The sequence below is a fragment of the Panicum virgatum genome, chromosome 8N (genome assembly GCF_016808335.1).
Source record: "Panicum virgatum strain AP13 chromosome 8N, P.virgatum_v5, whole genome shotgun sequence".
Classification (NCBI taxonomy): domain Eukaryota; kingdom Viridiplantae; phylum Streptophyta; class Magnoliopsida; order Poales; family Poaceae; genus Panicum; species Panicum virgatum.
Window position 1 is genome coordinate 649122 of NC_053152.1, and position 23932 is coordinate 673053.

The following is a 23932-nucleotide window of genomic DNA, read 5'->3' on the forward strand; positions in this document are numbered from 1 at the left end:
CAGAATTTGACACCGCAAATTTTTTCAGTTTGGGTGTTTCTCTTTCTTTCTCTCTAATTTCTCTCTTTTCTGTTTTCTTTTCACGCGAAGGGTGGGAGGAGAGAAGAAAAAAAGGCAAAATAGGCACTTTGGTCTTTCAACTTTGCTCCAAGAGTCAATTTGGTCCCTCAATTTTCAAAAAGAACAATTGGGTCCCTCAACTTTTGTTTTTAGGTCAAATTTATCCCTATCTTGATGTAATGCTCCATAATACCATGAGACTAATGCTAAAAAGTCATTGTTACCCTTGGTTATTTCCTCTCATATGCATGATATTCTTATATGATCTAGACTAAATTAAATACGAAAGAGCATTTCAACAAATACGAGAGACATCAAATCAGCCGACAGAATAAAGATCTATTATGACCTATTATTGATTAATTGCAACTATATAATAATGGAAATTGAGTATAAGAAGGAGTTAAGGGTAAAAATGACTTTTGACATTTATCTCATGGTATTATGGAGTATCATATTAATATATGGACAAATTTGGCCTAAAAATAAAAATTGAGGGATCAAATTGGTCTTTTTGAAAGTTGAGAAACCAACTTGATCTTAGAGTAAAGTTGAAGAATCAAAATGCCTATTTTGAAAAAAAAAAGACCACGACGGATCGATCGAGTTCCGATGGCCCTCCACGACGGCGCGCTCTCCATCTCCGGCGCCGCCCTCACCGCGCTCCTCCACCGCTGCGCCGCCGCCACCGGCGACTGCGACGGCCTCCTCTTCGGCCGCGTCTCCCACCGCCCCGCGGCGCCCGCCGCCCTCTCCGACTACGACGACCTCGCCGCCGCCCCGCCCGCCCCCGCGCTCTCCATCTCCGTCTCCGGCCACTGCTCCCTCTCACACCCCTCCTCCCTCTCCGATCCCCTCGGCCAATTCCAGCCCCCCTCCTCGGATCCCTCCTCCGCCGTCGGCTTCTTCTCCTCCCGCCGCCGCACCGCGCTCCGCCCCTCCATGCGCGAGGTCGCCCTCGCCCACTCCCTCTCCAAGACCCTACAAGGCCGCACCACCGCCCACCCCCTCCTCTTCATCCTCGTCTCCCCCTCCGCCTCCCCCAACTTCTCCACCCACTCCTACGACTACCGCGCCTTCCTCCTCCTCGCCTCCCGCCTCGTCCCGGCCTCGCTCACCGTCGTCAACGCCGGCCCCGGCTTCAGGGATCAGTACCATGCCTTCTCCCCGGAGTCTCCCATGCCCTGCCTGCCATCCTCGCCTGCGGCCACAGGTCACGCTCACACCATTGGAGAACACAAGGCGGTCGATGAAATGGTCGACGGGTTTGGGATCGGGAGGCTGCAAGGGATCCTGGGCTCTGCGGCAGGGCAGGCGGCGGAGATGTATGACATGTATGCAGGGATGCTCAGGAAGATGGAGAAGCTTGCCAGGGAGGTGGAGAAGAGCAATATCCGTGTTCTCGAGCAGGTATGTTTCGCAAATCCTGAAATTCCTATCTATGCTGTTACTGCTCATAAATTCATTCTCCTGCAGAACTGCGTTTGTGTGTAATTGGCTTGTTGGTTAAACTGCCTGGTGGTAGAAATGTGAAATGTTTGAATACAGAGACTGAGAATTTGTAGTAGTTTCTTTCCTGCTTCTTGCATTGTGGATGTTTGGTAGATGGGAAACCTATATACACGCCTTGATTAGTTGCTTGCCTCTATATTAAAAAAAAAGACTTTGCTGGGATTGATCGTTACAATATCCAGATTTACCGTTGCTTAAAGTGTCGTGTAACATCAAATGCTGCCATCTAACAGAAGCCGTTTATGAGTCCCCTAAGCATTCATGGGGAATTGGCTGAAGTCTCTCATGCACTACCTATTTCAAACTAGTTGCGTGTGTTAGTATTGAACTATCCATAGTGGGCTAAGAGGCACTATCTATTAGACAACTCTTGCATTTTAACTTTCACGAGTAAGAACTCTTACAATCTTGTATTTGTCATCTTGTTGATTGCATTAGGCAAGGAACATCAAGATTTAATAACAAAAAAAGGAACAGAGAAGCAAGGTTCTCAATTCAAGCACGTGCAATAAGAATGACCCGAAAATCTGATAAGGCGATACGATCATTGCATAGTGCTGCACTATCTTTGTCTTCCAATCTTGGAGCCTGGAAAGATGGCTTATGCCAGGCGACACCATAAAATAGTTGTCTAGTGGTGGCAACTGGAGTCTGTGGTAAAACAACTCTGTAGGTCTGCATCTTTTGTACTTCATGGCAAGCAAATGTAGTAAATTGTGACTTGGAGTAAGAGATCGAGGAAGTGGTGGTTGGCCTCCTTTTCTGGTTTCAGACTCATAATTTGTCACTCTCTGTTTGGATTCTTACACTCACTGACCCCTGTGCAACACTTGGGGCCCTGTGAAAATTCCCAATGGCAGGAGTCGAATTCCAAAAGTTAAGTAGGTGCTTGCTCTCTTGTAGATTGCTATTGGAATTACTTCCCATGAAAAGATAATACTTGGCTGCATTGAAAATTCCAGGCCCTTGTCCTCTTATCAGATTCTTTTTCCCCGACTGCTTCCTCAGCTGTTAGTTGTTACTTAGCTGTTGAGGGATATATGTTCATCAGTTATTGATAATATGTTCTTTCACTCTTTCATTGAATTGCTTTCAGAAGTTGATTTTGTTATCTTTTGTCTATATTGTTTTTTGTAGGAAAATCGGAACCTGCTGCTGAGGTACAGATGTGCAGGAATGGAATAGGACCAAAGTGTTTGTTGGTCTTACTAAGGTATGTATCGCAAGTTGAGGGGTTCTTCTTAGTATGTCATGCAGATTTAAAATGGCTTGAATTGTTCATTATTAGTTCCAAGTTACACTCATATATTGTTTTTTATGTCACCTTACTGTTGTGACTGACTGCTTTTGGTATAGTAATCAAATGATTGTGAAGATAACCATAACATAATTTTTTTATGGGAAATTGGAGGGGCGCTGCCTTTCATATTACTACTGTGGATAGGAATAGCCATAGTCTAGTAAAGTAGCCTGTTGCAAAGTTAAATTATTCTAAAGCTAAGAAACATGAAACATCAGATATGCTGTCTGAAAAAGCTTCAGTTCACCACTCTCTTGGTGTGCTAGCTGGTGCATGTTGGTCCGTTTCTTTGCAGGCCAGGCTACCTGGAGCTGATCAAGGTTCTCTCCTTTATCTTAACTACACTACCTATGAAGCTCCCACAGTTCAGTTGTGCGCTGTTGTTTTGCTTTCCTGGAGTTAGTCCTCATGCAGTATATGCGTTGTGTCACGAGTTGGAAACAGTGCATTGTGTGTTAAGATTCCAACTTGTTTTGCTATGTGGTGGCTGGACATGGTAGTTACATTTTTTTTTATCTTTGTTTGATACCATCACTTGTGTATACTCTACATTGCACATGTGGTCGACAGCCCGGGTGGTCATTGGCAGTAGCAGTATTGATAGTTTTTTGGTTCCTGTTGTTATTATGATCATCATCATGTGCTGAATTGCTGATGGCTGTTTTCATCTGGTTTTGCAGGGTTACTCTAAGGCATATATGATGCCGGAGGTTTGTCCTCCAAGTTGGGAGCTGATAGTGTGCATTGGAGTGGCATGCATCGAGTAGGAACTAGGGGATGGTGGAGTGTGTGTTGAAAGCATGTGTTTGTGTGGAAGAAGGTGCATGGCGCCTGAGGATGGATGATAGAGCAAGATGAGTCGGACAGAAACGGTTTTGTGTATGGTAGCAGGTTGGTGTAAGTTTGATGCATGAAGCATCAGCATTAATATGAGTGGAGTAATCAGTAATGTAATGCAATCCTTGTTGGAGCTTTCCTATCAGTCGTTGCTGAAGAATTGGACGGAAAAGTGCTTTCGCTTGCTCACTACATGCAATGCTTTCATGTACAGTACAGTATAGTATATTATTTTTTTTCATTTGATTTCGTGGCGTACAGAAGCTTATTACGGTACCAGTAGAGAGTTGAACTATCTATCTATTCCAGGGACTTGGATCAGGTGCTGTTGTAGTAGCAACTGCAACTTTGACAGTCGCGGTACCGATGCTGTCCAAATGTGATCTGACGGCTCCGTGTAAAAGGGGCTCCGTGTAAAAGGGCACTGTTTGTTCGTCTTCTTCCTTTCTCCCACACTATTCTCCTCTCTCCTGTGTGAAGTCTCGTCTTCTCTCTTCTTCCTTGTGAAGGACGGAAGGTTTTTGGGTGCCAAGCTGGCGTCGACTGAAATCGAAGGTAGGCAGCAGAGATAACAAAAGGCAACAAAAATCAACATCCAAATTGATCCCTTGCAGAAAATGACACCACGCGCAGCACACAAGCTCTTTCAAGTTCCACGATTCCATCTTTCAAGCTCATGGTTCCCTAAACCTAATCATGCAAGGCTTGAGAAAAAACCAAAACGGAGAGAAGTGAACAAAACACCAAGATATCCTGAATACTTGCCCTTCAGACTTGAGCCATCTCTCATGATTTTTAATCTGAGTGATACTATTTTTTGTTTGGTTAAAATCAAAGCCTTAACTGAGTACTGACGCAAAATAAGTCAAATATGCTGCTGCCCAAATCGTTCTCAACTGAAGCAAAATCAAATGCATACCACCACACCAAAGGTTAAGCATGAATCTTTAGTTGTAGCTGCAAATCGCTATGCTCAGTTAAGAAGAACAGGAAGGGGATGAAAAGGAAGGACGGAAGGAGCCAAATCCAAGCTAAGGATAAATAGGACAACGCTGGGGCCTACTTTTCTTGTAAACATTGGATGGGATTTGGACGCCATCCGTCCTGTGACTGCCAAAGTTGCAGTCGTTACTATGACTGCACCTGATCCCGGTCCCCTATTCCAGAATAAGGTACTGATCGGTAGGTGACTTTGTATGAAGAATGAATTTATAAAGAGAAGGGAAGGGAAGATGCCCACTCTGAAAAGGACTTGTGAATTGTGATGTGACGATGATTCAGGGAGGGAGGACGCTCCCAAGGACAGGTGTTCCTGCGGCTGCGGCCTGCAGTGGTGGAGACTGGAAACGATGCCTGCCTGCTGCTGGAGGGAGGGAGCATCTATCATGTGTTGGATAGATGAGCATGACTCCATTTGGGTAAATGCAAGGCCAACACATGCCACCACTGGTCATCGTTATCTGATAAGTCAACGTCAGCGTACTTGGAGGCTGGTTTGCCTGGATTCTGGATGCGAACTCCCTCCGTAGCACCTTCGTACGGCACCATCCGTTGACCATTGATTAGTAAGTTCAAAGTCAGCTTCCTTGCCTTTCTTTGATCACTGAATTTTTTTTTCTGGCATTTGCAAGCGGGTGAAGTGGACCGGATCATCCCTGTGCGTGACACCATCCATGCATCATGCATTGTGTAACAACCGAACGGCCGTCAATTGGTTGTGTAGTGTATAGGAGATATATATATATATAAGTAGGATGCTGCAGCCCATCTTCAGGGATAGCTCACATTTAGCAATGCAAGGAGCGTTCTTTGTTCATTTCTTTCTATGATGATGAAAGAGGCTTCATTACCAACTTTGGTGTTTTGTACATAAGAAATTATGCAGCCCTTTTTTCTGGTAATAATTAAAACCTCAAAGCACCTTTTTATTTATCCTCTTGAGTTTCATGAGGTTTTGCTATTATACACTCCGTTGAAAAAAAAATATTACTTGGGAGAGGGATACAAAGGCAGGCGGATAGGGTGTGGCAGGCTTGCCTTGGCACTTTGGCAACCAAAGCAGGAGAACATATATCGTGTTACATGCGGATTAGGTGTTACAATGTTACCAAACAAAAAATAGCACCTAAATCGGTACACGTAAAATTGTAACCAGAATATGAATTGATGGAGGACACAATTATCTACGTGCATGGAAAAATTGAGCTTGAACCAAAGATTAATGCAAGTAGGAAAAAAAGAAATCAGAATATGAATTGTGGGTCTGAACAGTTCCACCCGCAATATGTAGGTGCTAATAAATTTCCCTTCTTTTTGTTTCACTTTGCACAAATATTTATTCAAGCTTAAATTTTGCATGCACGTAGTGACGTACTCGTAGATGATTGCTTACTCTATCTATCTATATTGTTTATATAATTTTACATGCACATCATGCATGGTAATGTCTAAAAAGTTGGTAACACATGATATGTTGTCGGCAAAGCAGATAGAGCCTTCCCAGGAAGATGAAGACGAGTGCTTTGCTTATCAGGGTGAGGCGACTACTAGGCTGATGACCATATCATATCGGACAGACAGCATGGGATTGCGTGTCGCTGACAAAGACACGACGAACGGAACGGAACGGAACGGAATACGCCGAGCCGTCCCGGGGAGGCCGGGACCAGCCAGCAACTCTCCAGAGCAAGTGCACGCGTCGCAGCCTCCACTCACGCTCTGATTTCACCAGCCAAGGCCCAGGGCCCACTTATTGGTGACACGGGTACGCCGCGCACCCGGTATGTTTAGGCTTGGCGTTTCGTACCAGGCAGGCTGTACGATGCAGTCCTGGTCCGTCCTGTCCTCCCCTCCCCCCCCGCATCGTCCTTCCCCACTTACTCCGCTCCTCTTCCCTTTTTCCATTTCTGCCCCCGCAGGTACGCCCTCCGTACCGTACCTTAGCTCCAATCAGATTCCCATACCACTCGTCAAATTCCCGTGATATCCCCGCTGACTGCCGACCAGCCTATAGTAGCGTAGGGGCAAACATGGAAAAACACACACGCAACTCGCCGCGCCCGGAACAACACGTTCCAGGGGCACTCTTGGCATCACAAAAATAATCTCCGCTGAATCGGTGGTTTGTTAGGCCTGGTTTAGTTCCCAAAATTTTTCCTACACTACCCGTCACATCGAATCTTTCGACACATGCATGAAGCATTAAATGTAGTTAAAAAAAATAATTAATTACACAGTCTAACTGATTAGTACGAGATGTATCTTTTAAACCTAATTAATTCATAATTGAATATTATTTATCAAATAATAACGAAACGTGCTAAATGACTTTTCACACAACTTTTCACGAACTAGTACTGCTAGTCCCTCGCCGGCCATCATTCTGCGCCTCCATTCCTCTTCCTCACCTGCACCCACTGATTCAGCTCAAGAATCGCCCATGGCAGCCGCAGCCCACCGGCACCACAAGCGCCGCCGCATCTCCCCGGCCCCTACCCCCACCACCACCGCGCCCCCTCTGGACTCGCTCGCCGACGAGCTCCTCTTCCTCGTCCTCGACCGCGTCGCCGCCGCCGACCCTCGCGCGCTCAAGTCCTTCGCCCTCGCCTCCTGCGCCTGCCACGCTGCCGAGTCCCGCCACCGCCGCCTCCTCCGCCCGCTCCGCGCCGACCTCCTCCCCGCCGTGCTCGCCCGCTACCCGTCCGCCTCCCGCCTCGACCTCTCCCTCTGCGCGCGCGTCCCCGACGCCGCCCTCGCCGCCGTCCCCACCGGATCCTCCCTCCGCGCCCTCGACCTCTCCCGCTCCGGGGGGTTCGGCGCCGCGGGCCTCGCCGCGCTCGCCGGGGCCTGCCCGGACCTCGACGACCTCGACCTCTCCAATGGGGTCCATCTCGGGGACGCCGCGGCGGCCGAGGTGGCGCGGATGCGGGCCCTTCAGAGGCTGTCTCTCTCGCGCTGCAAGGCGCTCACCGACATGGGGCTCGGTTGCGTCGCCGTCGGCTGCCCCGACCTCAGGGAACTCTCGCTCAAGTGGTGCCTTGGGCTCACCGATTTGGGGCTCCACCTCCTCGCCCTCAAGTGCAAGAAACTCACCAGCCTGGATCTCTCCTACACCATGGTGAGCGCTATAGCTTTCTTCATATCCTCACCCTTTCTGCTTGTGCTTGGATCAAGGCGGCGGAAAATTCTGTCTTTGATTTCCTCCTGTAGTAATTTTCTTGGTATCAAGGCATGGGATCTCCCCTCTTAATCCATCTTACTAGAAGTACTTCGTTTTATTTTCCCCCTTGCTAAAACTACTGGATTCGGTTAGTGCTTAGGGGATTGGACCACTGCAGTGTATAGTACTGTATTCTTGATCTGCAAGTGCTCTTATCGATACATAGCAATTGATCTATGCAACAAAGGATAACAAGTTTTGGTACCCAATTTTATTTTGTCTTCTCGCCTCTACGTTTTGTGTGGCCATAGATTCAGTTTCTTATGCACTCCCGTGAGTACCATACGCACCTATCATACCGTGCTCAACTAATGGAAACATATCTTGCATTCTTGCAGATCACAAAACAGAGCTTTCTTGCCATCATGAAGCTACCCAATCTCCAGGTGTTGACACTGGTGGGGTGTATTGGAATTGATGATGATGCTCTTGGCAGTCTTGACAAAGAATGCAGTAAATCACTACAGGTGAGTAATCATGTTGACACTATTATGTTCTGCTGAACTCTGTAGATGCCTGATCTGAAGTTCTGAACTAGTCGTGCTGTAATAAAACATGTGTTTGATACTAGCACAAAACTCTGCGTACTGACCTTGCATGTTTGCGCCGACGCAGGTTCTTGATATGTCTCATTGTCAGAATGTCACTGATGTGGGAGTTTCATCCATGGTGAAGTCAATACCGAATCTATTGGAACTGGATCTTTCGTACTGCTGTCATGTAAGTACCTAATCATCTAGTCGTGTTGTTGTATCATCTGGGTATAACTTGAGCCCTTGCAGCTTAATTTACATCCTTCTTGTAGCAGGTTACTCCTTCTATGGGGAGAAGCCTCCAAAAGATTACTAAACTGCGGATGCTGAAGCTGGAAGGCTGCAAATTCATGGCTGATGGACTTAAAGCCATTGGAAGCTCTTGTGTTTCTATCAGGGAGTTAAGTCTGAGCAAGTGCTCTGGAGTAACAGATACTGAACTCTCTTTTGCTGTGTCAAAACTAAAGAACCTGCTGAAGCTGGACATCACTTGTTGTCGCAATATCACTGATGTTTCAGTAGCTGCCATCACTAGTTCGTGCACTTCCCTCATCTCTCTGAGGATGGAGTCTTGTAGCCATGTTTCAAGTGGAGCACTCCAACTGATCGGGAAGAACTGTTCTCACTTGGAAGAGTTGGACCTTACTGACAGTGATTTGGATGACGAAGGTACTTACTGAACTGGTTATGACATACTTCTTTTGTCAAATCAAACGGCATAAAGTTGACTATGAATATTTTTTGTGCAGGTTTGAAAGCTCTCGCTGGATGCAGCAATCTCTCGAGCCTAAAAATTGGTATTTGCTTGAGGATAAGTGATGAAGGTCTCACCTACATTGGAAAATCTTGCCCAAAACTCCGAGACATTGATTTGTACAGGTCATTACTAGATGTGCCTTGTGGTTTTCTTTCTTTGGTTCATTTTCTCACTAAGCTGACTTGTAGTTTCTGTTTCAGGTGTGGAGGCATTAGTGATGATGGGGTTATTCAGATTGCTCAAGGAAGTCCAATGCTAGCATCTATCAATCTATCCTACTGTATAGAAATAACAGACCGTTCACTGATGTCCCTCTCAAAATGCACAAAGCTAAATACATTGGAGATTCGTGGTTGCCCCAAGGTTTCATCCGCTGGTCTCTCAGAAATAGCTATGGGTTGCAGGCTGCTTTCCAAGCTTGATATCAAGAAATGCTTTCAGATTAATGATGTTGGCATGCTCTACCTTTCCCAGTTCTCTCATTGCCTCCGTCAGGTATTAGATCTTTCTCCTGCAAACTGAAATCTAGTAGTACCATGTGTATTTTACTTTCAGTTGCGCTGATAGCATGTATGTCTCATTGCAGATAAACTTGTCATACTGTTCGGTCACCGACATTGGACTCCTTTCCCTTTCTAGCATATGTGGCTTGCAGAACATGACCATTGTGCATTTAGCAGGTATTACACCTAATGGCTTGACAGCTGCTCTCATGGTCTGTGGTGGTTTGACAAAAGTAAAGCTTCATGAAGCATTCAAATCCATGATGCCTGCTCATATGCTAAAGAGTGTTGAGGCGCGGGGTTGTATTTTCCAGTGGATCAATAAACCATTTAAGGTATTGTACATTGTGCTTTTGCCTTTCCTGTTTGCCTCTGCATTATGTTGAATCCTCCATCACACTGGCTTTCCTGCTTTGGATAATTGTATTTGGACACACACCAAACTTGGGAAAAACTCTAGTTCTATGAAACCATTATGTGTAGTTATGTTCAACTGTCTAGCAGGTTTTGTCCCCCTTTATTGTGGTGCCTTTGCTTTCCCCCCTTATAGATGGTATTGTAAAATAAATGAACATAGCACAGCCCTCCTCTTATAAGCTTTAGTGCTGAATGGAATTGTGCGTTTAGTAAAATTACAAACCTGTGAACGCCAAAGTTTCTAATAATAGGTGCTATCTTGTTCAGGTTGAGGTGGAACCTTGTGATGTATGGAAGCAACAGTCACAAGATGTGCTTGTACGATGAGAAGGCCTGGAGTGTAGCGATTGTGGGAAGGAAGGGCATTCGTCGTGGCAATGGATGCATTCTGGATTGGCGTCCGTTATGGGAAGCAGCAGTCACAAACTCACAAGCTCAAAATTTTGTAGTGTAATTGGTGTGATACTGTGGCTATACTTAAGTTTGAGCGGAGGTATGCTGATGCTGGACACTAGATGAGTATATGCAATCCCACCTTTGTTTGGTAAAGTGGCCAAACGAGGGGGCACGTCAAATTTTTGTGAAACGAAACCAGGAAGTTGTCGTGTGTTGTATACATAGCAGCGTATCGAAGAGATTGATATTGAAGGGAGTGATTTTGGGTGATAAGAGACTTGTGTTGATGGTCATGGCCGGTGCATGATGTTTGGAATGCTGGAATTAAGTGGCTTGCGTGTGTTTGGAATTGAAACTGAAACATGCTTGTGGATATATCTGCCTGACTGCCTATTTGTACTTTGCAGTGAAGTGATGTCTTGTCTCTGCTTACTAGTTTGTTTTGAGGGCATAAGAATGAGGAATCGTGAAATAGCAGCAGTAACCCGAGGAGGTTTGCATAGTCCATACGCGCATGAATTATGCGGAAGTATTAAAAATGAACAGACTTCAAGCCTTTAAATGTTTAGTTGTAGGTTGTAAAGTTTTTGAAAGAACATCTTTCTATATTTGAAGTACGAAACATATACTAATCACAAAATAAATTACAGAATTCGTCTGTAAATCACGAGACGAATCTAATGAGTCTAATTAATTCATCATCAGAGGTGTTTACTGTAGCAATTTAGCGCCTAATTACGGTCTAATTAGATTCATTAGATTCGTCTCGCGATTTACAGACAAATTGTGCAATACGTTTTTTATTTCGTCTAGATTTAAGTCTCCGTGCAGGTGTCGGGATTTTTTTTTAGAATTTTGAACTTTGCAACTAAACAAGGGCCAAGTTTGGAGGTGTTGGAATTTGTTTTGTCAGTCATGGAAGTGAAGCACGGAAAGGTAGGGAGCGAGAGCAGGGTTCTCGCCGCAAGTGCAATGCCAAGGCAAAGCAGGTCGAGACAGCTGTTGGTAGGCGGCCATGGACAGCATTGAACATGAAGGTGCCAACCAATGCCTCTTCAATGCTCCTGGAGTGGCCTCATGTGACAGCTGCCGACCATGCTTGGAGCTGCAGCCTGGAGGTCGGAGGATGCTCCGATCCGTTGCGTAGTACTAGGAAAACTAGTGAATGCAGGAGAGGATGGCACGCACAATCGCCATGCCCATCTCCATCGGCATGCTTCCAGGAGGAGAGGACTGCCGGCAGCGGCAGGGCAGGGGATTGAATTGCCTGAAGCGTTGTTCAAGCGAGCCTCTCAACATCGTACCCACCGGGCAATGGCAGCTGCTGCTGCACAGCATCGTCCTTCTTCCTTCCCAGTTCCTTGCCATCCGTCGTCCGTGATGCCTTGCCACCATTCCGTTGCAGGACCTCCCTCACTACTCCCTACCCGTCTTCGTTAATGCGGGACCCCACCCACATTAAGAACCAACCAGAGAGCAGAGATACATCCCTCCCTCCATTAAACAAGCAAGGCTCCTGGCTGCTCCTCCCTCCAGCCAACAGCAGCAACAATGGGGATCTGCTGCAGCAAGGCCAAGGCGCCAGCAGGGGACCTCGACGACGGCGAGCAAGGATTTCCATGGATGCACGACGACCTGTTCCACCACCACCTCTGGACCAGCGCCGCCGTCTCCATGCACACCAAGCAAGGATGGAAGGGTGCCAACCAGGACGCCATGACCGTCTCCCAGGTGAACACCCATGACTTCTCTCTACCAATCCACCTCCCAGAGGGCCTAGCTAGCGCTCCCTTGCTTACAAACATCCTTGGCCTCCTTCGTCTCCTTTTGGCGTCACACAAGCTGGCATCACACACACAAGCTGCCACCATGGTGCTTACCCGCTGCAACTTGCATCCAAAAGTCTTCTCCTTTACTCCCCCACAGGCACACCGTTGCATCCGCAACTTTGTTTTACTGTTTGACAACAATACACCGGATCCATCTCGACTTACTGCAAGTCTGCAACCTGAAATGCACCTAATTTTCCAACCACCTGTTTCCTGGGTCCTCTGCGCAGTACAGTTGCATTTAGAAGGTAAAGTTAGATCCATCTCAGCATTGCTGAAAGCTGAAATCTTACAGCTTAATGAAATATGTAGGGAAAATACTGAAATTTTAGAAACTAAAATTTGCCTCAAGTTATGTACTTCACTATCTTTATTGCCCCCACCGATGTCCTGGATCTTTGAATTGTACACCAACATAAGGAAAATTATTGGGGCCGTATCCATATCTTGCAGTACATTATTAGCATCTCCAATGCAAGTACATTAGCCTTTCTCTTTCATATGCACAATAAATATAATTCGATTAATCTTGATGTGTCACAATTGTTTCAAGATGCTTAGGACTTTGCTGGCCACAAAGGCCACATTTTCTGCGGGGTATTTGATGGGCATGGCCCTCTTGGCCGAGAAGTTGCTCGCCATGTCTGCGACGCCCTTCCCTTGAAACTATCCTCTGCTTTGAAGACGAAAACTGAAGAAGAAGATCGCTCAACCCATACTTCCAAGCTCACAACTGAAGAAGACCACTCAAGCAACACAGATTTGGATTCCTGTGACAAGTCAGACTCCACCTCGTTTAGTGATGATACAAGCGATGAGAAGCTCCTGTTGTCCACTTGGAAGAACATATTTGTGAAGGCATTTGATCAGGTGGATGAGGAGCTCAGGCAACATTCAGGAATTGACTGCATTTGCAGTGGCACCACAGCAGTCACTGTTGTCAGGCAGGTACTAATGCTACTATTATTACAAGCTTGCAAGCTGTAATTTATTGTACTGGTAATAATAAATCTCGAAAACATATATATTCTCTTGTTTTTTTTTCTCATTAAACCTGTACTACTTTTTGTGCACAGTAAAACTAGGATTCTGAAAGAGCAGGAACTGAACTAGCTGGGTTGGAAGCCCTGTTTTATCTACTGTATTTCTCAATTATCCATAGTGCAACATAACCAAAGTATAAATCTCACTCTTTCTGTTCCCCAATTATCCTTCTCATGTATAGGGTGATCACTTGATGATCGCCAATTTGGGTGACTCGCGTGCTATTCTTTGTACCCGGGACAGCAAGGACCATATGATCCCAGTCCAACTCACCACTGACTTGAAGCCAGATCTTCCAAGTGAGCTAGCATCTAAACATCTCATTTCTCAATTCCTGAAATGTATGTGTATCTTTCTTGATTACATTTTACATTGTTGTGCACTGGCGATAGGTGAACTCGCAAGGATTTTGAATTGCAAGGGACGAGTTTTTGCCATGGATGACGAACCAGACGTGCCCAGAATGTGGTTGCCGGACCAGGATGCACCAGGCCTTGCCATGGCAAGGGCCTTTGGGGACTTCTGCCTGAAGAACCATGGCCTTATCTGTACACCTGAAGTCTACTACAGGAAGTTATCTGAAAAGGACGAGTTCTTGGTGCTTGCAACTGATGGGGTAATAAAATCATTAATTTGATTGGCAATTTCAGATTTCCATCACTTTCATTTTAAAGAATTTTGCAGTCTTATTCGAAATGATCTGGGTACAGAAAAAGCATAAATCCCTCTTATGATTAGACAGACAACAGAAACTGTTAGCTGAAAGTGACATTTCTCTGTCATCGATTTATTTCACGATTGTTCTAGCTGATAAAGTTTTGTGTTTTTACTGGAAAAACTTTTTTATTTCTCATTTTCAGTGGGCGCCTTGTTTAAAAAAAGAAAGATTCCATTTTGCACCTTTTCAGGACTAGTACAAATTGATCGTGATTAAGTAGTAGTAGGATAAAGCCTTTATGATAAAAGAAAAGAAGAAAAGTGACTGTTAACTGAACGTTTGAATCATTATTCTGTAGATCTGATTTGTCTAGAGAATAGTACAGAAAATATTAGACTACACTAGTAGAACAGAGTGATGAAAAAATGGTTGTGAAAATAAATGTGGTGCAGATTTGGGACGTGCTGTCGAACAAGGAGGTGGTGAAGATTGTGTCTTCAGGCAGCGACCCATCCAAGGCGGCGAGGCAGGTGATCGACCGTGCGGTCCGAGCATGGCGGCGCAAGTACCCGACGTCCATGGTGGACGACTGCGCGGTGGTGTGCCTGTTCTTGAACCGGCGGGCGGCCCCTGATGATGAGGCGGTGTCGTCGTTCCGCAAGCAGGTTGTGGGCGGCGTTGATGGTTGGGAGGAAGGGACGACGACGGTGTGGAGAGCCCTGGAGGGGGTGGCGCGGGCCAACTCGGTGATGAGGCTGCCGCGGATGGGGCGCGTGCTCAGCTGGCGAAGGCGGTCGTCGACTTCGCTCATGGCCATGGGTGAAGACCAAGACCATTGATGATATGATTTTTCTTTCTTTCATGGTAGCATGCAATGCAAATATGCAACGCAATGGCCGCGAGCTTTTAACTGGCAGAAATGATTTTAGGATTGGATTGACATGATGCCGCGTCGCATTAATTCAAAGTTGCTGAGATGAACTGGAGCAGGACTGCTGCTGAGACGACGATCCAGGTTCGAGCACAGCATTGATCAGAACCGTCCTGCCCATTCCTTTAGAGCCGGCGGTTTGTTTGTTGTGCCATCAGCCACGACGACCATCGCACGCTCCTAGCTTTTTACTGGCAGAAATGATTTTAGGATTGGATTGATTTTAGGATGGTTGCCGCGTCGCATGAATTAATTCAAGTTGTTGAGATGAACAGGAAGGAGTAGGACTGCATGCTGCTGAGACGACGATGCAGCTGGCATGCAACCAAGGTTAACCGAACCGTCGGTAACCGGTCCGGTTTGACCGGTTACCGGTCAAACCGGTTCAGCCCGGTACCGGTTCGGTCCGGTATGAAACCGGTCCAAATTCAAAATTTAAATTTGAATTCAAAAAAATGAAAAATTCCCAAAAAAATCCTAAAAATACTTCAAGGTGCAATGAATCTAATGGTGTCAAATTTTCTCCAAAATTCGTTCATTTAGTATGGTTTTCGGAATTTATAAGTTAAATAAAAAAAGAAAAAGAAAAAAACCGCGGCCCATTAAGGCCCATCGCGCGGCAGAGGTCATTTAACGTCGCGTGTCCCTCAGCCGAAGCCTCACCAGCGCCTCCCTCATCCGCTCCCCCCTCACTGACTCCTGTCCGCCGCCAGAAGTCGCCGCCCGCCGCTCGAGACCGGCTAGCCGCCCTCAGATCCCGGCTAACCGGTCTCCCGCACCGGTAAGCCGGACCGGTAGCAGATCTACCGGTCCCGTCCGGTTTTCCGCCCGGGGAGGCCGGTTTACCGGTATGGGGAGGAGGTAAACCGCCGATTAGCATCGGTAAGCCGCGGTCAGGTTAGTTATTTTTTTTTTCCTAGGATTTAGGTGTATTTAGATGTTTTGTTTTAGGATTTAGGTGTATGACTTAGGTATATTTAGAATTTAGGGAAGATTTATTTATATTACATGATTTTTTGCACTATGTAGTAGGTTTTAGCTAGATTTAATTTAGGTGTATTAGATGATTTTTGACACTATAACTTAGGTAGGAGTAAGAATATTAGATGATATATTTTTGTTGTGCATGTATGCAGATAGACAATGGCAAGCAGAGATGTTGTATGGGAACACGGTGAAAATCTTTATCCCGGATGACGATGTAACTATTGTCGTACGCAGAAAGGAGGAGGTGGTGCGACTAGATTGAAACAACATTTGGCTGGGCGCGGGGCAGAGGTGATCCATTGCAGGAATGTGCCACCTGATGTGCGGGACTTCTTTCAGCGTGAGTTGGATAGGGCAAAGAAGGCAACTGCTGACCGGGCCCGAGAGAGGTTGAGACGGGAGAAGGCTGCAGCAGAGGGAAACTATCCCGGTGATGAAGAAGATGAGGAGGCTCAGGTGCAGCGTGCCATAGATCTATCGAGAGCGGAAGCAGAGTTCCGACGGGGGGTGGAACAGAGAGGAGGTGCATATGAGCGTGGAGGGGGTAGTGGTTCGACGAGGGGGAATGTTATGCAGAGAATGTTTCGAAAGTCCACTTCGCAGAGGGAGAGTCCTGTGGTGGAGGACTATAACTTGGCAGCTGGTGGGAGAAGAGGAATGACACAAACAAGGATTGATACAGGCTCCTGGACGCAGAAGGGTAAGAACGCAAAGGAAGCTATTGGTAAAGCTTGGTCAAAGTTTTTCCATATTGCAGGAGTACCTGGAAGACAGGTTGACAGTCCATACTTTATCAGCGCGGTCAGGGAGACACAGAAGTGGGGTAAGTTTTCTTTCATTGCAATGATACCTATAAACTTACATTTTTGTATCTTATGATTTTCATATGGTTGCAGGTGAAGGTATCGCATCACCCACTGGACGGGATATTGATGGCAAGTACCTTGATCAGAATGAGCAAGACTTGAAGACGAGGTACGTAAAGTTTCAGAAAGACTGGCCCTTATTTGGCATCACGTTAATGTGTGATTCATGGACTGGTCCGACGAGGATGAGTGTCATCAACTTTTTGATATATTGCAATGGGGTCATGTGGTTCCATAAGTCTATTGATGCGACCGGAAGAACTCAAGATGCTGCATATTTGTTCAAGGTAGTCCCTAAACATGTTTCATTCGCATGGTGTATGTTTTGACATGTTACTAAACAATCTGTCTTCCATTACAGGAGATTCAAAAGGTGGTGGAAGAGATTGGACCGAAGAATGTCGTGCACGTAGTCACCGACAACGGTATACATTGATCGTAGTGTTCGTTTCACAGGTATACATTGCACATACAAATAGACACATATTTCTGACTATTGACTACTAATTATGAAATATGGTTGATTGCAGGGGAGACTCAGTTCACACATGCTACTCAGGACACCGACCATGGAGCACCGCAATCGCAGAGGAGAACAGGTGGACCAACGGACTATGATAGTCCACAGCACTCTTCTTCCTCCTACAGCGATTCGAGGCACTCTTTTCACTATCCCATTCCTGACATCAGTATGCAGCCACCGACGAGATGGGTGTACGAATGGGAAGACCCCCATTTTTACACTATGTTAGTTCAGGAATGGCAGACAACATCAGCGTGGACGGGCCAAACTTGGCAACACTACAAGGCTGAGCTGCTTAGAGTGCGAGGTATCGCTTTGATGTCCAACGCCGAATACCAAACTGCGTCCCAAATGGGGGTCTTCCCATTTCTACGTTGAACTTTCGTTTCATGTGTCTAGGTGTATGACTCTGTATTTGTATGCACACTTATTACTATTGTATTTGTATGTATGATTATAACTTGTTGCTTTGGTATGATCATTTACATTAAAATGTGCATAGCTCATGCCGAAATTTTCTTTTATTTTACACCGGGATCTATTTTTGAAGCGGCGGAAAACTAGCCGGTATACCGGTCCAACCGGCCGGTATACCGGTCCAACCGGCCGGTTTACCGGTATAACCGATCGGTTTACCGGTTCGGGCGGCCCCTCCCACATCACCGGTATACCGGACAAACCGGCCGGTTAACCGGACCGTCCGGCCGGTATACCGGTCCGTACCGTTTAAACACCGAGATTTGAATTCAAACAAATTCAAACTTCTTTTTGTCCGGTTCCGACCGGTATCCGGCCTAACCGGACCGGTAAACCGGTACCGGAGCCCGGCGGTTAGGCCGGTCCGGTCGGGAATGAAACCCTGCATGCAACAAGCATGAATCTGCATCATCCCTTGTTTCAGACCTGAAAATTCAGTGTCTCTGCTCCAATTAGGCAGGCGGTGTTGGATTGCTATGCTCCTCTCATCCACAGCCACAGCTAAAAATAGCCTCTCCTCCTGCCTCTCATTGTCATGTCCTTGAGTCTCTCGCGGCCACAACACACTGAGTCACTGACTGATTGATGCGCATCGCATGCAGAGGCAGAGCTCCCCCACTGCCCAGAAACAGAGCAAAGCCAGCAAATGGAAGGGATGATCAATGTCGCTGCCTAGCCTACCCGGCCATCACATCACTTAGCAGCAGCAATGGCTGAGGTTGCCAACCTCTCGTCGGGGTCTGTAGAGCCGACGGTCAAGCCGCTGGCGGCGGCGTGCTACGACAACAACCTCGTCAACTCGCAGGGCATGTTCCTCGGCGACCAGCCGCTGCGCTTCTCCCTCCCGCTCCTCCTCGTCCAGGTCTCCCTCATCCTCGTCCTCTCCGCCGCCGCCAACCTCGTGCTCCGCCGCCTCGGCCAGTCCCGCTTCGTCACCCACATGCTCGTCGGCGTCCTCCTCGGCCCCACCGTCCTCGGCCGCAGCGACTCCTTCCGCGGCGTCCTCTTCTCCGAGCGCGGCACCTACATCCTCGAGAGCGTCTCCCTCGTCGCCCTCATCCTCTTCCTCTTCTCCATGGGCGTCAAGACCGACCTCAGCCTCCTCCGCCGCCCCAGCGGCCGCGCCGTCGCCGTCGGCATCACCGGCTCCCTCGTCCCGCTCGCCGTCACGCTCCCCGTCTTCCACGCCCTCCAGCCCTCGCTGCCCGAGGACCTGCGCGGCTCCTCCCTCATCACCGAGCTCGCCGTCCGCCTCTCCCTCTCCTCCTTCCCCGTCATCGCCGACGCGCTCTCCGACCTCGACCTCCTCAACACCGACCTCGGCCGCATCGCGCTCACCGCCTCGCTCATCACCGACGTCACCTCCTGGTTCCTCCGCGCCTGCTCCGCCGCCGTCTTCCTCGTCTCCGAGGCCAAGTCGCCGGCCTTCACGGCGCAGATCCTCGCCTCCTTCGTCGCCTTCGTGCTCTTCGTCGGATTCGTCGCGCGCCCCGCCGGCCGCTACATCGCCTACAAGCGCACCCCGGCGGGGGCGCTCCTCTCCGAGGGGTCCTTCGTCGTCGTCGTCATCGCCGCGCTGCTGTCGGCGCTGGTCACGGACGCCATCGGGTTCAAGTACATGATCGGGCCCATGATGCTGGGGCTGGCGCTCCCCGGCGGCATGCCCATCGGCGCCACCATGACGGAGCGCCTCGACTCCTTCTTCATCGCGCTCTTCCTGCCCGTGTACATGGCGCTCTCCGGCTACCGCACCGACCTGGCGGAGCTCACCAAGGAGGAGACCTCCGAGAAGTGGTGCGCGCTGGAGCTGTTCGTGGGGCTCTGCGTCTCCGGCAAGCTGGTGGGCTGCGTCGCGGCGGGGCTCTTCTTCGCCATGCCGTTCCGGGACGCCGTCGTGCTGGCGCTGATGCTCAACATCCGCGGCATCGTGGAGGTGGCGGCCATCAACAACTGGGGCGACACCATGAAGGCCACGGCGGAGCACTACAGCATCCTGACGCTGTCCATGGTGCTCATCACGGCGGTGTCCACGCCGCTCATCAAGCTGCTGTACGACCCGTCGGGGCAGTTCATGCGGGCCAAGCGCCGGACGCTGGAGGACCTGCGCCCCAGCGCCGACCTCCGCCTGCTCACCTGCGTCTACGGCGAGGACCACGCCGCGCCGCTGATCGACCTGCTGGAGGCGTCGGCGGGGGCCTCGCGGGAGAGCCCCGTCTCGCTCATCGTGCTCCACCTCACGGAGCTCGTCGGCCGCGCCGCCTCCGTGCTCAAGCCCCACCGCGGTGCAAGGAAGAGCAGCTCAGGCGGCCCGACGCCGTCGGACCGGATCATGAACGCGTTCCGGCACCTGGAGCAGCAGGCGGCGCCGGGCGCCGTGACGGTGAGCCCCTACGTGGCGCAGGCGCCCTACAGCTCGATGCACCACGACGTGTGCTCGCTGGCGCACAGCCGCAAGGCCAACCTCATCCTGCTGCCCTTCCACAAGTCCTCCGACGGCGCGCGCAGCACCGCCAACAACTCCATCCGCTCCATCAACCGCGCCGTCCTCCAGTACGCGCCCTGCTCCGTCGCCATCCTCGTCGACCACGGCCTCGCCGCCGGCTCCGCCTGCGCCACCACCGCCAACAGCCTCCTGCAGAGGGCCGCGCTCTACTTCCTCGGCGGGCCCGACGACCGCGAGGCGCTCGCGTACGCCGCGCGGATGCCGGACGCCGGGACCATGTCGCTCACCGTGGTCAGGTTTAAGCTGCGCAACTGGGCGGGGATGGGCGGCAGCGACGAGGCCAGGGACGAGGAGGTGCTGCACCAGTTCTGGACCAGGCACCGGGACAACGACCGCGTCGTCTACGTGGAGAAGACGGTGGAGGACGCCGAGGGCACAGCCTCCGTCGTGCGCTCCATGAGCGAGAAGTTCGACCTGCTCATAGTCGGCCGGCGGGGAGGGGACGACAAGGACCTAGAGAGCTCGGCGGCGCTCACCAGCGGCCTCTCGGACTGGAGCGAGTTCCCGGAGCTGGGCGTGCTGGGTGACATGCTCACCTCCGCCGAGTTCGCGTCAAGGGTCTCCATCCTCGTCATCCAGCAGCAGCCGGTCAAGAATACCACCGGCTGTTAGAAATATATACATATATAGGGATTCAATGATTCATCCATTGGTGTTAATTAATTTTGAGAAGAACAATAAATCATGTCTTTGCTCATATATAATTGCATGCAACAAGTTGTATACTATACTACCAATAGTCATTGCAAGAACAATGACCATCTCTAAAACAGTGAAAACGATTGTCATCCCGAACAATAATTTCACGATTGGTTATCCTAGATATGAGCTTGATGGCGGTGTGGCAGTCACTGCAAACTCGGAGGTTTTTGGTCACCCTTATGCTCTCGCCTGGTTCAGTGGTGACAAGGCTAAATGCAATGGCAATCTTCTCACTATGATGCACTAGAGTGTGCTCCTTCTCTTCGTCTTCAATGTCAAACATCACCACCTCAGTAGTCGGTTTATAACCCATGATCAGTGGCGGATGCAGGATTGGAGGCAAGGGGGGGCTGAAACAATAGAGATGTTGATTTGTGTGAAGATTTAATGGTGATTTGGAGATCTAGCCCCCCTCCTGTATCCGCCCCTGCCCATGATCTTCGTTTCCATGCCCAATTCATCAAGCTTCTCATAAATTTTATCTGAGAGGGGATGTGACTTGTCTCCGACATGGAACTCGTGGACCTTACCATCAAGTTCAACCCAGCTGGATGCAGGGACCTTCTCAACCCCCCTTGCCTTCATCTCCAACCTGAGCTTTGCCGCATCTTCCCATCTTCCACTGTTAGAGTATATGTTAGAGAGCATGACATAGTTTCCAGAATTCCATGGCTCCAGCAGGATGAGCTGCTTCAATGCATGTTCAGCAAGGCCAGCATCACGGTGGATCTTGCAACCACCAAGGAGTGCCCCCCATATAACTGCATTTGCCTGCATTGGCATGTCCTGAATCAGCCGATGAGCCTCCTCCAGCAACCCTGCACGACTGAGTAGGTCGACCATACAGCCATAGTGCTCAATCCTTGGGCTTATACGGTATGACTGAGTCATGTTATGGAAATAACGCCGCCCATCCTTTACAAGGCCAGTATGCGTACAGCTGCAGAGCAGTCCAATGAAGGTATTATCATTCGGTGTCATACCTGACTTCTCCATCTGACCAACGAGGGCAAATGCAATCTTCTCATGGCCAGTCATGCCGAGCCCCAAGATCATTGCGTTCCAAACGATGATGTCCCTCTTCCTCATCTGCTGGAACACCGTCCACGCCTCAGCTGTGCTCCCACACTTGGCATACATATCGATCAGTGCAGTCCCCAGGACTGGGTTGTCAAGAACCTCATCCCAGTGTACCATTCCGGCTGCTCGCCGTCCCAAATCCAAAGCACCTAACCTTGTGCATGCCGAGAGGGCCCCGGCTACTGTGTAACATTCTGGCGTCATTCCCTCTGTCTGCATTGCAAAGAACAGTTCCAGAGCCTCCCGCGGATGACCATTGGAGGCCTATCCACCAACCATAGCGCCCCAGGCCACTGCATCCTTGTTCTGCATCTTGTCAAACACCGCCCTTGCCTTGTGCATCTCCCCGCATTTGACATACAAGTCCAATGCCGCAGTTGCCACGAACACATTCCCTGCGATCCCCTCCTGCTCCGCCACCCTCCACACTGCCTCCCCGGTGACCAAATCGGTGACGCGAGCGCACGAGGTCAGGACACGGACAGCCGTGAAGCTGTCAGGACGCATGCCACTCGCGAACGCCTTCCGTGCAACTCCAACGGCTTCCTGGACGCGCCCGGCGTCCATGTACGCGGTGACGAGCGCGGTCCACGAAACGGTGCTGGGGTGGGACATTTCGTCGAACGCCTTCTGGGCGTCGCGCAGGAGGCCGCATCTTGCGTAGAGGCTGAGGAGGGAGGTGATGACGTGGGGGTTGGAGTGGTAAGGGAGCTTGAGGGAGCGGCCGTGGAGTTGCAGGCCGGCGGAGAGCGGGTCGGGGAGGCGGGAGGCGGCCTTGAGCGCGAAGGGGAAGGTGAGGTGGGATGGGTTGGGGAGGAGGGAGTGGAGGCGGAGGGCGTGGAGGTGCAGGCCGGTGGAAGAGAGAGCGCGGAGGAGGAGCGGGGAGAGGGCGGTGAGGAGGTCGAGGCGGAGGAGGCGGGCGTGCAAGGCCTGGGCGGTGAGGACGCTGCCGCCGGTGCCGACATGAATGGCAGGGAAACGGTTAAAAGCAATTTCCTTCCTTGGGCTAAGTTTGTAGTTAAGAGCCCGTTTAGTTCCAAACACAAAAAATTTTGAATGTCACGTCAATAGTTTGACCAGGGAAGGTTTTTCGGACACTAACTAAAAAACTAATTTCAGAATTCACTTGGAAACCACGAGACGAATTTTTTGAGGCCTTTGACCACATCATTAACACATGTGGGGTTACTGTAGCACTTATGGCTAATCATGAATTAATTAGGTTTAAAAGATTCGTCTCGTCGTGTACATCCAAACTGTGTAATTAGTTTTGTTATTTAATTACATTGAGTGCTTCATACATGTGTTTAAAGAGGAGTTGAAAATTTTTGGGTGAAAATTTTTTGGAACTAAACGGCCCCTAAAAATTAGTATTGCTGGTAGACGCACATGATGGTGAAGAGCGCGTTGAGCATCTGGTTCGCCACCTCCGTCCACGGCGGAGTTGAGCGCCCCCGTCATGAGCAGGAAAACGAACGCGACGCCCGCGGCGACCAAGGCCAGCCACACCAGGAGCGCCGCCCAGGCCTTGCACCTGCCGCTGAGGGCGCGCCATAGTTTCTTGGAAGGAGCTGCCCTGAGTAAGTCCAGGAACCTCTCCTTGTTATCCTCGCCCTCTGGCTCTGCATAGCAGTGTCGCCAGCGCCATGGCTTTCAATGGATGTCTCCTGAGATTCCATGGTAGGGTGGGTACTCAAAAGTGCAATTTTATCTTCTTCTTTTTGGCGGTTCCAAACGTGTCTTTGACAGTCAGAGCTGTACGTGTGGGTGAGATCCCTCCAGCTTCATTATATGATCT

The 23932-nt window shown here is 49.3% G+C and overlaps 4 protein-coding genes, 1 long non-coding RNA gene and 1 pseudogene across 7 annotated transcripts; 5 read left to right on the plus strand and 1 right to left on the minus strand.

The window, feature by feature from the left end:
* Positions 1 to 636: 636 nt before the first annotated feature.
* LOC120686157 lies at positions 637 to 3922 on the plus strand. 2 transcript variants are annotated; one of them, XR_005680014.1, is made up of 4 exons: positions 637 to 1470; positions 2011 to 2453; positions 2710 to 2785; positions 3553 to 3922. XR_005680014.1 is itself a non-coding variant. In XM_039968332.1 (3 exons), the coding sequence occupies exons 1-2, from the start codon at positions 673 to 675 to the stop codon at positions 2755 to 2757; spliced, it is 846 nt and encodes a 281-aa protein (XP_039824266.1). In that variant the 5' UTR covers positions 637 to 672; the 3' UTR covers positions 2758 to 2785; positions 3553 to 3922. The 2 variants fall into 2 exon arrangements, 1 of the variants encoding a protein (XP_039824266.1); XM_039968332.1 differs by lacking the exon at positions 2011 to 2453.
* A 3211-nt stretch (positions 3923 to 7133) lies between these two features.
* Positions 7134 to 10933, plus strand: LOC120685792 (F-box/LRR-repeat protein 3-like). 2 transcript variants are annotated; one of them, XM_039967880.1, is made up of 8 exons: positions 7134 to 7826; positions 8267 to 8395; positions 8544 to 8648; positions 8734 to 9130; positions 9211 to 9340; positions 9419 to 9713; positions 9805 to 10056; positions 10406 to 10933. In XM_039967880.1, the coding sequence occupies exons 1-8, from the start codon at positions 7149 to 7151 to the stop codon at positions 10463 to 10465; spliced, it is 2046 nt and encodes a 681-aa protein (XP_039823814.1). In that variant the 5' UTR covers positions 7134 to 7148; the 3' UTR covers positions 10466 to 10933. The 2 variants fall into 2 exon arrangements, with proteins under 2 accessions (XP_039823814.1, XP_039823815.1); XM_039967881.1 differs by having other exon boundaries at positions 8737 to 9130.
* Positions 10934 to 11743: 810 nt separating this feature from the next.
* On the plus strand, positions 11744 to 15046 carry LOC120686654 (probable protein phosphatase 2C 73). Its single transcript, XM_039968868.1, has 5 exons — positions 11744 to 12265; positions 12925 to 13311; positions 13589 to 13706; positions 13800 to 14023; positions 14518 to 15046. The coding sequence occupies exons 1-5, from the start codon at positions 12086 to 12088 to the stop codon at positions 14902 to 14904; spliced, it is 1296 nt and encodes a 431-aa protein (XP_039824802.1). The 5' UTR covers positions 11744 to 12085; the 3' UTR covers positions 14905 to 15046.
* Positions 15047 to 16777: 1731 nt separating this feature from the next.
* On the plus strand, positions 16778 to 17275 carry LOC120686058. The gene is made up of 3 exons (XR_005679940.1): positions 16778 to 16806; positions 16880 to 17136; positions 17211 to 17275. It is a non-coding gene; the product is annotated as an uncharacterized LOC120686058 (long non-coding RNA).
* A 973-nt stretch (positions 17276 to 18248) lies between these two features.
* On the plus strand, positions 18249 to 21051 carry LOC120686714 (cation/H(+) antiporter 15-like). The gene has a single exon (XM_039968923.1). The coding sequence runs from the start codon at positions 18559 to 18561 to the stop codon at positions 20962 to 20964; it is 2406 nt and encodes an 801-aa protein (XP_039824857.1). The 5' UTR covers positions 18249 to 18558; the 3' UTR covers positions 20965 to 21051.
* Positions 20977 to 23549, minus strand: LOC120686498 (annotated as a pseudogene).
* Positions 23550 to 23932: the final 383 nt, after the last annotated feature.